This window comes from Antennarius striatus, chromosome 20 (genome assembly GCF_040054535.1).
Source record: "Antennarius striatus isolate MH-2024 chromosome 20, ASM4005453v1, whole genome shotgun sequence".
NCBI classification, from domain to species: Eukaryota; Metazoa; Chordata; class Actinopteri; order Lophiiformes; family Antennariidae; genus Antennarius; species Antennarius striatus.
In genome coordinates, this window is record NC_090795.1 from 8204022 (window position 1) to 8220268 (window position 16247).

Here is a 16247-nt window from a genome sequence, read left to right on the forward strand (position 1 = left end):
CACACACACACACACACACACACACACACACACACACACACACACACACACACACACACACACACACACACACACACACACACACACACACACACACACACACACACAAACATTAAGTGTTGAAAAGGACCATCAGTGAGACATGCCATAATGAGGCCGACTGGGAATCACACACTCACTGTGAATAAAGGACACAGTGAGGTGACTTCCCAGTGTCGTCTCTGTGATAACAGACCATAAATCTTTTGTATATCCAACTGGTACCAACCAATTATGTTTAATAAGATATTACATTAAACTAACAATGCCTCATCACTGCACTATTCTATAAGAAAAACAATGGCTGTAATGCTGACGAAGGCAGTGAGGCAGTAACCATGATAACCACTAGAGACACTTCAGATATTAGTCAAACAGGGCATCTGGCTGGTTTTAACGAATCTGCGACAGAACAAAGCAACACAACAGCCCACTGTATGGCTAGATAATCATGCACTTAAGGCCCACATACATAAAATTATACCAGATGCACAAAGAAAGGAAGAAATTATTTTATTTTTTAATGTTTTAAAATCAAAGAGACAGGTACGGCTGAAACCGGACCTGTGTGAGTAAAGGTCACATTGCCTTGGCAACCACTTGGGTTGAAAGAATAGTTTTAATTAAGGTCTTCCTCACCCTCTCAAACACGCACACACACACACACACGCACGCACGCATGCACGCACACACACACACACACACACACACACACACACACACACACACACACACACACACACACACACACACACACACACACGTCAATGTACTCAACAGTCCAAAGTCAAATGGAGCATTACAGTGAGATTATGCCGGAATTGAAAAATCACATTGCAGTCTTTACATAATACAGTATATCGTTTACTGCTAGTTCATGGAAAACATGCATTCATTGTCAACTATTAAGAAATATTAACTTGCAGGTCCAATTTTGTATCATTAAAATAATATAATGTAGTGGATTATAGGGTTTAATGGTGACAGTTGCAGATGAAATATCCTCGTGTTGCCACATTTGTGTTTGAACAAATCCTAAAGAAGCTGCGTCACGTGGGAATATATACTGTGGAGTATTATCTGTGCCTGTAATTAAAAGTGTGGTTGCAAGGATTTCTGTGTACAAAAAGCAATACTGTGACTCAACAAGAGAAGTGGTAATTCCATAATCCAATCCGTGAACATCTGGAAAGAGAGCGGTCTAGCTGGCCAATCACAGTAGATGAAGAGATTTAGTAGGTCACATCAGCAGCCACAAGTTAAAGATGCACATCTGTGGAAGCAGATACACAACAACACACAGATTTTAAGACCTGCCTCGGGCAACAACAATGGGAATGGTTTATGAAATAGTAAATAATTAAAAATACAATTTGATTTCAGGTATAGAATTAAACCCTGCCTATTTAAATAATAGAGACAGACTCTGCATGCTGTGAAGTTATGACGTTTATTCCTTACTGGCTCTTTTATAACAGTCAAATGTGAAGGATATGACATTATGATAATGACATCAGGATACAACACGGAAACAACAGGATATATTACAATAAATGTTTAATAATGTACAGAGTGGAGTCTTGTAGGAGAATCCTCAAAAGCGACGCCATTGTAATATAATGGGGGACGCGGAGGAGTTGAGAACACAGCTACACAAAGAGTACTTTTAAATATGTAATGATTCCAGGTGAATCGCTGCAGCAGTCAGCATCTTAGTAACAACTGTGGATTCTACATGCACCCCTACCCTTCACATGCCTGCCTCCCTGCCTTTTTGAAACGCTGCAGAAATATGTGCCATTCTCAAGGAGATAATGAGCCACAGCCAAACAGTGCAATGGTATTCTGGTAGAACCCAATCCTGTCACCATGTCGACAAAGCCTAGTGCTCCACTCACATTCACCCACGGGTAAAAGCTCTCCTTTCCTCATCAAGGAACACATCTTTCATGCAGTATAAGTGTAAGTCAAAACATTTAGTCTATTTACTCTTTCTCCAATGAGCCTTTACAGCAGAGGATACAACAGACTCCCCTCATTCATTCTAAGTGATGTAATGTCTTGTCTATAAGAGGTCTTGCAAAGAGAAATTCACTTTCACTTGACTGGAAAGAACAAAATGTTTCAAATTGCTTTCTGATCTTTTAAAGTAACTCTAAGTGTATTATTACAGTACATCCATAAGATAAGATTTTAAAGACATGCTAGTGACTACATCAGGGAGTCAAGCTATGAGCTAAATGCTAATATCCCTATTCTGACAAGCTCATCAAAACAAATTTGTGTTATTCACATTTTACACTATAAATTAAAAGTGTTCACGTCTTGATGTTTACAAGTTCACACTAGTTCATTTCAACATCTCAGTTGCTGACTAATTAGCACCAAACACAAAGTACAGCTGAGCTGAGGCTGATGGAAATGTCATTAGTTTTACAGGTAATTGGTCAGTGGTGGATCCAGACTCTCCCAGGGACAGGAGTAAAAACAGAAAAAGCTGGGACACTCACATCTTCTCTGCTGGGAGAGAACCCGAAAGTTAATGAATATAAATCCAAAAATCTAAAGCAATCCATTTAGCAGGAGATTTCAGACTCAGTGTGGTGCAAGAGGAAAAAAGTAAGTGACCCGACTAATCAGCTTTCTTTACATCACTGCTTAAAATGACTTCCCCTGACATTTTTCAAGGCAGTTTAATTTGAGTTTATATTATAATAATTGGATTAAGCACAGGATATGATTATATTACAAACTACAATTTGCTTACACTGTGGGTAATTTGGACACTGCTTGACTAACTCATGATGCCTGCACCATTGCATCAGCTGTATTATTTATAGCTCTTGCGTATGTAGAAGCTAACAACTACTCTGAGCATTAATTCTACTTATACAGACGGCATGACACACATGAGGCTGGTTATTTCACACACGCCCGCATGTCGGTGTGTATTGCTGGAAACATTCGTGTTACTTCACATCATCAAATTCCTTTTAACATGGGACATGTCAGGGGAATGATGTGACTGTGTGATATAGCTTACTCTACTCTGTGGTGATTCAGATGACTGGCAGTCCTTCCCACAGTTACACTTACTGAACACTCCATGCCTTGTAGCTACTGTGCATTTTGTCACATCATAAAGGGACAAACTTCACATACCTTTGAAAGAAGTGTGGCACCAGTTTATAAGAACTCCACAATCAAAACACATTCACATTCAGAGATGTAGAAGAAATGCGCCTAATTACACATCTGCCCCTATTTATAGATGTACAGATAGAATCTTACATGACATACTGTGGGTTAGGATTAATTTTTTCATATGTTGAAACACAGGTTGATCCATGACGGTCTTTAAGAGGGAAGGTGGTGAGTAGCTGAGGTCGCCACGCAGCAGGTGACAAACAAACTCTCAACGCGACACACACTTTATGTGTTCTCTTGCCAAATGATAGCAAACTTTATCCCATCTCTCAAAAAGGTTTCTCCCATTCTCTAATACGCACACACACACACAACCACACACACACAACCACACACACACACGCACACGCACACGCACACGCACACGCACACACACACACACACACACACACACACACACACACACACACACACACCTAGACGTTCAGGAGAGATGATAGTGTGAGTGAGATGGTGGGCTGCTATATCAGTGGTAGGACGGGTATATATTCCTGGCTGGTGTTGATAAGCCATGCCTTGCCTTATTTAGTCAGTACTCACTGCTGACACACTAGCAAAGTAGCACACAGTGCATTCAGTCTGACTGTATACATCTGTTCCGTGCGTGAGTCCATGTGTGTGAGGCGTCCCTGTGCTTAGACAGGTCACTTCTGATGAAGTGCATTCAAACAGATAGACAACGTTTTCTTCAGTGTGACACAGATATAACAGCACGCATGTAGTAATACATATATTTTTAGCTTCCTATGCTGATGACATTAGTTTAAAAAAAATCCTTCTTCACAAAAGATATTGGATAAAACCAAAAATTTGATATTAGTATAATTTGTTTTCCTAGAACTAATTATATAAATAAACTATTAGGCAAAATGTTTGGAGATAACAAACCTCCTGACCTGCCTTCCAACTGTAATTTATACTCATTAACATTCGTGCTAATGAAATAAACTTCAAGAATTTTTGACCATGTAAATACATCTACTGGAGTGCTTTGATAATTACTGTCAGAGCTACATTATAATTACTCCAAACCTGAAAATGAATTACTGATTATCTCATATGCTGTTTTGATTGTAATTTATTTGAACTCTCCACCAACCACAGCATTTTTATTCTGTTTATTCTCTGAGGTACAGTATAATAGAGTGAAATCTGCAGTTTATTGGCCGTCATCATCTTACAGATGTGCAAATATATAATTTAGAATTACCTACTGCCAGGAGTTTTATTTTAATTTGTTCAGTAAAATCTATTTGTGCAGAAAACACTACATCAAATAAAATTGCATTCACTGCAAATGCTGAAATGTGATGATGATACAACCTTTCCTAAATATTATGAGTCTCAACTTTTTGCTGATCACTGGGAAGGAAAAAATAAGCATCATATAAATATCTCCCCTGCGTCCGTAGGACTTGCATATTAGGTGTTGGTTAACCTTTCACTAGAGCCCGCAGAACAAACAGTGCTATCAAATATAAACATACACTTGGCCTCCATGTACCAACTGGCTTACAGTATGTTAGCTTTGGCATTTAAATCATTCTTAGAATTTTAGTGGGGGTGTGCTTTATTCACCTAACCTCGAAGAAGGAGAGCTAGATTAAAAACAAACAAACAAAAACTACAGTACAAGGTAGCTTTGTTGAGGTCATTTTAACACTTCACACACAATTCATTTTAAGACTTCTGCTTTTATGAGATAACATAGTGAGTGACAGGAAAGTTTAAGGGCAACAAAAGCCATTAGAGTAGATGACAGTGTATAAGCCGACACACTGCTGAGCCACTGGGATACCTAAACTGCTCATCTGTAACAAAAAGGCTTTCTGGGCAAAGCATCATGACACAGTAAACATTTCAATGGCACAGTCACTTATCTCAGTTCACAGGCCCTGGACACCACTAAAACACACACGCACACACACGGACACACGGGGACAAGAGCATAAGTCCGTCACAAATATCAGTGAATGGGGATCATCGCCACAGAGCTCCTCGCCACCACATCACACCAGCTGTCTATCGAGTGGCTGATCACGAGCATGAGGTCATCACTCCACTACAGAAGAGGGTGGGATGGCTTCTCTATGCAGTTACCAACAGTGCGGTGGGTGTGTCCGCTCTGTGCCCTTTTTTTTTTTCTTTCCTTGTTCCCTCTTCTTTGCTATCTGCTAATAAACTTGCTCAGCAAAGTTGATGAAACCCCCATCTTATCCAATTCATTTTAAGACTTCTGCTTTTTACTCCCCCACCACCTCCACTTCCTCCTCTCTCTCCTGGCGTTCCCTTTGGATCTGCTGGGTACGCTCCACATTCAAAGACAGAGAATCATGTGACCAGAACTGGATTGATATGAGTGCATCTTTTGCCCTGCACTGTGTTATGATAGTTATGCAACCTGCTTACCCACAAGAATCACAATGTGCCATTCTAGGCGTTTGTAAAATAAAACTTGATATTATCTGATAAATCTTGATTTCAGCATCACTGTGGTGTTGAGGTTAGGACTCTTGCAAGAAGGATCTGGGTTCAATCCCAGTCCTGGTGGCTTCATCTGTGGAGTTTTCACACTCTCCTCCTGCGCGTGCGTCGGAAGCCGTGTGCTTCGGCTTCCTCCCACGGTCCAAAAAACATGCCAGATAAATTGGTGCCTCTAAATTACTCGTAGGTGTGAACGTGAATATGATCAAGAATGGTTGTTCACCTCAAGGTGTCAGCGCTCTAATGAACTGGAGACCTGTCCAGGGTGTACCCTTCCTCTCACCCAATGTCAGCTGGGACAGGCTCCAGTGCCCCCACCCCTGTGACCCTGCAAAGGATAAGCGGTTATTGAAAATGGATGGATTGATTTCAGCTGGGAGAACGGAAGAGCTTGTTTTGAGATTTCCAACAGCGCATGATGGAGCGGCACATACCAGGCAGTAATTTGATCACTTCCTACGGTACAGGAGACCTTGTTTGCAGCTATAAACACTTTGCATCCATTTGAATGCTTTCACTGTTGTTGCTTTAGCGCTATGCATCAAGTCATGCTTTTCCTTCTGCTGTAAACCGCACAGCCAAAGAGGAGACATGATGGCTATTTCTTACAACATATTATGTAGTTTACTCTTATCGCACTAGGTTTATCTCAACTTCACTGACACAGGGAGAAATTCATAGTATTGTGGGTCTTAAGTAGAACAAAGAGGATGCAGGAGTGTTTTATATCAACCGTGGTAAATCCATCTTATGTAATCTTCATCTTATATCCTTGAAATCTGCAGAGTAAAGCCTTTTCTATGGCAGCACTGTGGATTTTATATATTTGAAAAGAATGCCTAGATATTATAATAAAGCTCGCTATTCATAAAGTCTACTATTACTGTCTTACTCTAAGTGGAGGGGTTCAGCTCTGAGTCAAAACACTCTGATTCATTCTCTCCATAGTGGCTATTTTATACTACCAGTTAAGCTTAATTGTTAAGTAACCATCAAGTCTAACAAAGTTGAAATAATGACTCCCAATGAAAATTATCCAGAACACAAAGTACTGATCTGTTATCGCTTAATTAATCTGATCTGAAATTTCTATTGTTGTAATTGTAAAGCTTGCATGATTGTTGGTCGTACGCATCGTCCATCGTGAGTATAAAGTGTCCACAAACATTTTAGACATGTCTAAAGAACAGTGGATGGATTGCTGTAAAATCTGGTCCTGCTTTTTATTGTGTTTTTATTGATTCTTTCAGACTTTGGTGTCACCCTGAGCGTTGTGTCTGCAAGACCATCAGGTCAGACTGAAAAATATCTCATACCAAAAAGATTTTCTAGAGATATTTTTAGCTGCACGCTGGAGGATAATGGACAGATTGAACTGATTACATTTCCATTTGCTTGACTGGTTTAGAAAAACCAATGTATGGGATTATTTGTCATTTTTGTGCTTATGTCACAAAAGCACAATTACTTTTGCTTACAAATTCATCGTCTATTTTTCATGCATGCAAATCCATGTGCGCCTCTAATGATTGAGACCTTTTCACAGCTTGTTCACATCCCCACACTCCTCAATCTAATAATTTCATAACACAGTGAGTCCAGAGGATGTCAAAGTGATGCTGCGTACTCTGAACCGTGTCCCAGTAGGAGGGAGGCTTTGAGCGAAAAGGTCACATCTCATCCACCTGTTAAAGAGCAGATGCCACATCAGAGCGAGGCTTGGCAGGACGAGCAAGTATCGTTACTGGGCACACGAAACGCCTTTGGCACGGGGGCAGGTATGGCGATGCTCCTCATGCACATGAATCTCTGTCTCACACACTCACAAACCAACACGCACAAGAATCCTGACCCTTCTTCCTGGGAGTGAAAGATATGAGCAGAGAATAGAAACAGAAACTTTTCCAGGGCTGATCACACTGGCTGTGCAGAATCCTCAACTGTCTAAAGGTTAAGCTGTTGTCATGGGAGATGACTTACACTGGGAGAAGCCTGTCAAGAAGGCTTCTGTTATTATTTCTTAATTTTTGTGTGTGTTTGTTGTAAGTTTGCACATTTTTTTACCCACATGCACATTCAGAAGCAGAAAAAAACCCATAAACACAGTACCTGGAAGCTGCTATTTCTACTTTACTCCTGGCAATGGCTGCTGCCCTCTGTGCCCCCTCCACAGCCCGATCCACCTTCTCCTTGGTTTTGGGGTTCTTAAGAGGAATCAACTGCTTCCTAATTCCACGCACCAGCACATTATTTTTGTACTTCCCTTCCTCTTTGGTGCCATCTGGGAAAACCGTGCACCCATAACCATGGCGCTTGTTGTTAAGCCATTCTCCCTCATATTTCATCCCGTTGGATCTCTCAGAAACGCCAAATCCATTGCGCTTGTCATTCTTCCACTCGCCCATGTAGGTCTCAGTCGTGGTGGCATCCACGTGATCCTCAAGAGGAGGGTCCTCATCTGGCAGCTCGCCGTCACCGATAGATATGGTGGAGTTGGCGTCACTGGAGCTGATGCGGCTCATGGTGGCATCACTACGTGCAGAGCTGCGCTTGCTGGAGATTGAGGTCCGAGAGTCAGACTTACGTAACTGCCGGAGGCTGCCGAAAAGTGACCCCCTGCGAAACAGGCCCTTCTTCTTGCCAGTGACGACCTCGCTGTCTGAATGGAAGTTAAGGACAAAGCCGCCACGGCTGCCTGTCGGCGTGTCTGCAGGTGAGGACAGGTCCTGGAGCACTGTGCCGTTGCTCTGCTCAGAGCGCAGGGAGGCCAGAGACGTGCGTAGGGGAGAGCGGATAACAGTAGCCATGCCATAGGGAACACTCTGACGCACGCCATAGCCATGCCTCATCCCACCCATCCACTGGCCTTGATATGTACCTGCAGAAGAGTTAGACATGAGTCAGTGATTGATCATCACAACTACTTTATGTTCAAACATTTTTTTATTAATGTTTCCTTTCAGTGAAGCAGGAGAGGCATGCTTTTCATTCTTTCCTATTCTCTAAGGGAAGGTTCATCCACTATTTTAATTTTTTTTACCCTGCAAAGATCTGTGACATTGTAAAGCAGAAGCAGTTTGTTCAATTTCTGCTATCTCAGAGTGGCTGAAACCCCATGTTGAATAGCTCCACTAGGGGACACAAATTTGGCCTCATTGTCTGAATATTTTTGCTTTCATCCTTCAGCTCCACGAGAGACAACAAGCATTGTCTGGTAAGATAAAGCACAATCAGAATTGGTCTCCTGAAGATTTACAAAGCTTTTTTTTGTCATTTTTTTTATGCAGCACGCTTGGCTGACAGGGTTCGCTTCCAAAAATGGTCTGCCTTTTATTTAAATGAGTTGAAAAATATATAGAAACATAGCAACCATCTGCCTGGCAGAATTTTACCACGCATTATACTAACAAATAAAAGCAATCTAAAGTGCTACTAATAGATAGTAAAGAGAGGGTTAACCTGGGGAAACCCGGGGAAACATTTACCTACACACTGTCAGTTTTCAATTATTTTTGTATATGTGGTGACATCCGTCAAGTTTCTCATTTCTACCCTCTTGTACAAATTGCATTTTCTGTCCATGCATTCTCCATAGCAGCCCCAGGTCCTTGAAACAACAATTGGTACAGGACTACAGAGGAGAACTGCTGTAGGGGTAAAATATTTTCTCCCCTTCCCCACAGATCGGGGACTATGGGTATAACAAACTCAATCACAGAGATTTGATTAAGATACTCAGGATCACTTGGGATGAATGTGAATCACTCAGCTAGGAGCCTATTTTCAGGCAGTCTCTAACTCCCCCCTTGACAGTAGGCACATTCACCACCACCCGTTTGTCTCTGACGACAGAGAATCGCTATGAGTCACATAATGAGAGGAATACTTCAATAATCCCATTTGGTGCTGCTGAGCCCAACAAACATGTGCCGGCCTACTGTAGCTTCTTCAGAGCATCATATTGCAGTCCTGATCCTAATAATAAGAAAGGCTTGTTGATCCAGCGCTCAGATCCCATTGACCAGTAGAGTGAAGTAAGCCATTATGGCCAGATTCTCACAGAAAATGATATACTAGCCTGGGCAAGAGTTCAGAAGGATTAACAGGATGGCTCTGTGCTGCAGTTCAAATTGGTGCCCCTGCAGATAAAGTTATCAGGATGCTGTGAGGTCAGACCGCCAGATGTTCTGTAGATCCTCTAGGATCAGCTGATTTCCCAAGTCCAGCCCTCTGTAGCCGTCATACATGAGATATTTATTCTGCACCATAAGGCCTCTGTTGGAGGAGATGATGCTCACACAGAGATGTTTTATAACCACCTAGGATTGTATCATTGTGAAATGCACACAGATCCAATGGTGTGTACTCAGTGGCTCATTTCAAAATGCATACGATATAATAGCACTAGTGCTCACTGTGGGTCCATCTGTTTTGTGGATTTGTAAGGACATTTGTCAAAGGAAGGACTTTACTTTTAATGAAAGCCTTTTTTTTTTTTTTTTTTTTAAAGACCTTTGATAACTTCACACTAAATGTTGTCTGGTACGCAAAAACAATACAGTCACAAGGAAGTGTGCTGTCGAAGTGAAGGTGCAAATGTGAAAATGATGGAGAAGTAACTGATATTTTGGCTCGTAACAGATTGATTTGCTGTGATTTTCAAACTCCTTGTAGCCGGGGGAACGTTGCCAGAGTTGCTTCTAGCTGTCAAATGAGAAGCATCTGGTAGTTACCAAAGGAGATGAAATAAGAGACTCTCTATTATCTTAGAGCAAGTAATGTTACCAGTGTAATAATATTTGTGAAGCAAATGATGCTGTGCTTGACCAGGGTGCGCAGTGCGCAATCTCAGCTTCAACTCTGATCATATCAGATGAAGATTCGTGCTCTGATGTATTTCCATTTGCCTCCCTCGGTGTTAATCTGAGCATCCTCACACACACACACACACGCACGCACGCACGCACGCACACACACACACACACACACACAGGATGCATGTTACATCAAACAAACAAACATTGGACGGTATTTATCAGACATGGTTTCTTACCGCCATCTCCATAGGTTTCGATCCCATATCCATCCTGCAGCCCGTTGCTCCAGGTACCATCGTACCGAGCAGGTGTGTTGTGGCTTTGCCGGACGCCGTACCGACCTTTAAAGCCGTGACTCCATTCTCCACGGTAGATCCACTTCCCTTTATTTTCCACGCCGAGTCCGTGCCTTTTCCCCTGGGACCAGTAGCCCTTGTAGGTATTCCCACTGGGCCAGGTGTACACCCCTACTATCTCAAAGCCGTGCGACCAGGACCCGGCGTACTCGCCCTGGCCCTTGGGTCCGGTGCAGATGCCGTGTCCGTGGGCTTTGCCATCCTCCCAACCCCCGCAGTAAGTGCCACCGTCGTCGAAGTCAAACCTTCCGCCCGTCATTCAGATAAAGGCTGGAAATAAAGCCGATTGCGCGCTGCTGTGGTCTCAGGCGTCTCCAGGACCGAGGTGGTGGGATCCAGGACCGGTGGCGAGATGAAAGGATGAGCCAACAAGATGATGACTAGCGGGACAAAAAATAGGAGTGTGAGGAGAGAGGATAGCACCTCCAGGCACTGACATGCAATGGGAAAGGCATGCGTAACGGTAAGTGCAAAGGTATGAATGGTGGGCGTCATTTACCGGAGGCGCACGCCGGGTTCTCCGTTGTGTGTTGCTCGTCTCCCCCCTCTCACCCACAGATCACAGAGGGAGAGAGAGAGAGGCGTCGAGTCCCTGCTAAGGAAAGACACTGGGCCAATCGCAACGTCACAACACAGGAACCTCCCACTCCCCCTCTCCGTCCTCCCCCCTCTCAGACGCCCCACAAATAAAGTGGCCCGCATCTTTGTACCAAAGCCCGATTTTAAAGACGCGTCCCAGGTAACAGGTGTGAGCTCTAGTGAAGGAATTATGCAATTCACCTTCTATTACTAGTGAATATGGAGTTATTGATGACGCAATACAACTCATGCCAATTGTTACATAATTATCTCCACATGGACTATTCTGTGAGACGATAGAAACGATCGTGTTTGTACAGTACCTCTAATACAATGATGAGGTATCACATTAAACTTGTATTAACTAACTAGAAAAACACTATGGGCCTATATTATAGTTTGTTGATGGTTATTTCTTATACAATATTGTCTTCACACTGTATTAGCCTATGGACCTGTTTTTTCTTTTAAATGTTCCTGTAATATTATGTGGCACTGCGCCACATTAACCATTAAGTATATATCAATACACTATGATATCCGATAGGCTTATTATAATGTACTATGTTATATAATGTGTAATATTCACACTGTCCTATTACATTGTGTAATAGGTATATACTATGTTTCCAATATAATATATATTAATACAGGCAACATTTCAAAAGCTTTTTATCCATCCAAATTGTAACCATTTTATTACAAACTGGAAATGTAATTTTTGCAGTAATATGATTAAGTCGGTGTGATTACCTGATATTAACACCGTTAAACGTATATACATAGAAAAACCTATTGTCAAGAAAAATCTTTGTTCTTTGATGGCTATCGACTGCTTCATTAACCTTTCCTGTGCAAAAGCCACTTGTGAGGACCTTTGCGCGTCACGCATTGAAAAAGTGGGCCTAGGCAAGCGCGACCTCTGCTGTTCAAATACATTTATTGCAGGAAGAAGGAGAACGAGAATAATAATATTAACAACAGAAGAAGGATGACGCAAATTGTTGTTTTAATTTACAGCACTGAAAATAATTTAATAAGTTGTTTATATAAAATCAAAAGTAGTGTCTTGATGTTGTACTCCGAGCCGACAGGGGGCGACCTCGTTGACTGCTATAGCCCGGCTGTCCTCGTTTGCCCCCCCCCTCCCCCCGAAATACTAACAGATAAAATGGCGTCCGAAAAAAACTCTGATGTTGAAGATGGGAAAGAAGCTCTTTTCGAAACGGACTCTGAGCAAGATGTCGGACTGCCTCAACAATGCGGAACAGTTGTAAAACACAACAAGCCGAAACTAACGCTTTATCACTGGACGCAGTCCTTCAATTCACAGAAGGTGAGCGTCGTTACGTTTCAGCACCGCCGGGGGGTGGACAGCTCCGGACGGAGGCTCCCGGTCTGACGTCACTGGCGCAATCCTGCAACGCAGAAATATGCTGTGGATTCGGTTGTGGCCACAAATGGAGGGAAACTCTCAGATCGTTTTAAGGAGGCTGTTGTTTCCCCGGGTTCTGGCTGTGATTACTAGGATTTATGAGAGGGGGACTGTCCCAACACACTGTTTTTAATTAGCTCAGGAAAAGACATTCATTGTATTTGAGTGACTATCATTGTTAGTGTTTGAAAATTATTCAAATCAGTGAATTAAAATTATTTAAGATTCTAACGTTTGTGGAAAAACTAAAATATATGTAATTTATTTTCTATATTGGACAGTATTGGTATTATATCTAGAAATTGCATTGTGTTGGGAACTGGTTATGATCTTATACAGACAAAATTCTATCATGTCTTTTTTAAAAATACGTTTCTAATTCCATTGCATATGGTCATAATTGTGCAACTACGATGCTGCATGTCTTTCACGCCGTGTTGCAGGTGCGTCTTGCCATAGCAGAGAAAGGCTTCCGTTGTGAGGAGTACGACGTGAGCCTCCCCCTCAGTGAGCACAACGAGCCCTGGTTCATGCATCTGAACCCCACTGGTGAGGTGCCTGTCCTAGTCCATGACGATGATGTCATCTGTGACCCCACACAGATCATTGACTACCTGGAGCAGAATTTTATTGACGGTGAGATCGAGAAACAAAAAATATTCCAATTGGCTGCAGACGTTCATGTTTATTTTCATAATTTGTTTTTGTCTTGAAGTGTTTTTGTGTGTGTGTGTGTGTGTGTGTTTGAATTCATTGCACATTATCGAATCTTTCATTTAATAATTTTGTTTAATTTTTCCATTTTCTATTGGTTTGTGTTCATCCATGGTAGCTTTATTCTAAGGGTCCCATGAAGTTGCCTTTAAAAGAAGAGGAAATATGGTAAGCATGCTAAAAGTTAAGTTAGAGATAATAGTGTGTCTAAATTTCCACCATTAGATGACTCCACTCAGAATTTCCCATTCTAGCTCTCTTGTGTCATCCCTAGGAAACCTTGAAGGGTTTGTTTCATGTGGAGGAGCTTATAGTCTGTCTTCAGCAGCACCTTCCATCACTGCGTCTTCCTTTTTGTTACTTGCTTTCCTTCAGATGGAACCCCCAGGCTGATCCCCGAGGAGGGCAGCACATACTATCACAGAGTGCAGCACTACAGAGAACTGCTGGACTCACTGCAGATGGATGCCTACACCCACGGCTGCATCCTCCATCCTGAGATCACTGTGGACTCCCACATACCTGCATATGCTGCCACATGTATACGAAGTAAGACACATAGATCACACAGAGATCCACACACTAAAAGATGTTTTCTAAAAGAAATTATACATTTGGAATTTGGAAAGTTGTTTATAATGCCAATCAATGTACAAAGTCAAACACGATGCTGTGCTTTTCTTGTGACAGCACAGATTGGAAACACACAAACTGAGCTGAAGAAACTGGCAGAGCAGAATCCAGAGCTCAAAGATGCTTACTTAGCAAAACAGAGGCGCTTGAAAGTAAGTGATGTTGACAGAGAATTATTCATGTTATTCATAATAAAAAATAATCTATTTGGAGGAGTGAACACATAGAATAAATACTGGCTTTCATTAAATTAATTTTGTCAACAGTTTCCATGAATTCAAAGCAGTCTAAGGTGTGTTCTTTTTTAGTTTCTACAGTCATGTCCACTAATGTGTTTATGTGTGGAAATGATTCTGCAGTCCAAGTTGTTTGACCATGATGACATGAAGTACCTGAAGAAGCTCCTGGATGAATTGGAGAGTGTGATGGACCAGGTGGAGACAGAGCTGCAGAGGAGGGTGGAGGAAACCCCAGGTATTTATTAAAAAAAACAACTTTACAATCAAAACTCAATAAAAGGAACAGTTTAACTTTCTGTTGTTTCTACACCAAAATCAAACTTAAATTTTCAATGATGCATTATTCAGTTTCCACGTTTACCTTCCATTGTTTTCCTCTTGTAGAAGAAGGAAGTCAGTCCTGGTTATGCGGGGACTTCTTCAGCATAGCTGACGTCTCCTTGGCGGTCACCTTACACCGCCTCAAGTTCCTCGGCCTCTCCCGCCGCTACTGGGGCAACGGTAACCGCGTTAATCTGGAAACATACTATGAGCGTGTGTTGGAGCGCCCGGCCTTCAGGAGAGTGCTGGGCCACGTCAATAACATCCTGATCTCCGCTGTGCTTCCTGTTGCGTTTCGCGTGGCGAGAAAGAATGCACCGGTTGTTGTCGGCACCACTCTGCTGATCAGCATTTTAGGGGGAGCTACATACCTCGCTTTTCTCTACATGAAGAAGAGGCTGACTCTCTTCAGCTGAGGGAGACAAGACTTGTATGAGCTGCTTTTAGACTGACTCAGAACTGAGAGTAGAAACAGTGAAAAATAAATATGGAGAAATGTCATGTTATTGTTTTAATTTTTTTAAGTTGGAGTACATGGAAAAGTTCTACCGTACAGCAGGCATCAGAAATATTTCAGAGAAACAAAGCTTTGTCTTATTTAATTTTGTTCTGGTTGCACAAGTTCCACTTTTATTCATCCTGTGTAAGTTATTGTTGCATTAAACATCCAAAGATTGACTTAAAGGACCGTACTGGTATTTTTAACATCACATACTATTAGACACATGTTCTTAAATTGTCGGTACAACTATAAAGATTACTGTATGGACATAGATCTATACTGATGAAATGTACAAAAATACCAGTATGATGATATATTTTCTGTATAGTAATCTCTCTTAAGAGTCTAATATGCTTCTAATCAAATACTATTACTTTGTAGCCCATCGTTGCATGTCAGAGGCCTGCAGCTTATTTTCCGTGACCATGTCTGTCAGCATTTAAGGAGCTGATCTGTCAACATGCTGTATGTTAAAATCAGCCTTTAAAACTCCCCATTATCACATCTGTGTTGATAATTCACTGTTTGGCTGCTGGATAAATGTTTCAAATGTTCTCTGACATTACTTGATTGAATGCTTTCCAGTGCAACATCTGTCTGAAATGGAACGGCTCCCAAACAATCTTCATTGTTTCCTGTCAATCATATATAATTGACAGTGGAATTAAAAACCGATGTCTCAGCATCATTTATTAGACTATTGTAATATGTCTTAAAGGTCTTAAATGTTTTTGTCATTACCACTTTTTCTGGTCTGTATTCAGCTCAACATCTGCAGTAATGTATTTGTCCAGTCAGAACCTCCGGGCCAGTGCTGCCACATGCTCTGCTTTGATTCAAACTCCTCCTTGTGTGAGCTCAGCGTCAAATATAACAGAAACACTTTAGACCTTTCAACAAAGTCTGGCCTTTGTTTGCAGC

The 16247-nt window shown here is 41.8% G+C and overlaps 2 protein-coding genes across 2 annotated transcripts in view; one reads left to right on the forward strand and one right to left on the reverse strand.

Moving 5' to 3' along the window:
• jph1a (junctophilin 1a) overlaps nt 1-11584 on the reverse strand; it is a 32867-nt gene extending 21283 nt beyond the window's left edge. Inside the window, exons 1-3 of the mRNA XM_068343714.1 lie at nt 11403-11584; nt 10784-11283; nt 7840-8608 (exon numbers count right to left, since the gene is read on the reverse strand). Coding sequence (XP_068199815.1) covers nt 7840-8608; nt 10784-11162 — 1148 coding nt within the window. The 5' untranslated portion in view covers nt 11163-11283; nt 11403-11584. The remainder of the gene's footprint in view (nt 1-7839; nt 8609-10783; nt 11284-11402) is intronic.
• Nucleotides 11585-12653: 1069 nt separating this feature from the next.
• gdap1 (ganglioside induced differentiation associated protein 1) lies at nt 12654-15967 on the forward strand. Its single transcript, XM_068343715.1, has 6 exons — nt 12654-12818; nt 13361-13553; nt 14007-14180; nt 14322-14416; nt 14624-14738; nt 14888-15967. Exons 1-6 carry the CDS (start codon nt 12654-12656, stop codon nt 15238-15240), a joined length of 1095 nt encoding a protein of 364 aa, XP_068199816.1. The 3' UTR covers nt 15241-15967.
• The last annotated feature ends 280 nt before the right edge of the window (nt 15968-16247 follow it).

Coding starts and splice junctions, on each gene's coding strand:
- gdap1 (XM_068343715.1), top strand. CDS start 12,654: ATGGCGTCCGAAAAAAACTCTGATGTTGAAGATGGGAAAGAAGCTCTT. Junction 12,819..13,360: donor AGTCCTTCAATTCACAGAAG/GTGAGCGTCGTT, acceptor GCCGTGTTGCAG/GTGCGTCTTGCCATAGCAGA. Junction 14,181..14,321: donor TGCTGCCACATGTATACGAA/GTAAGACACATA, acceptor TTCTTGTGACAG/CACAGATTGGAAACACACAA.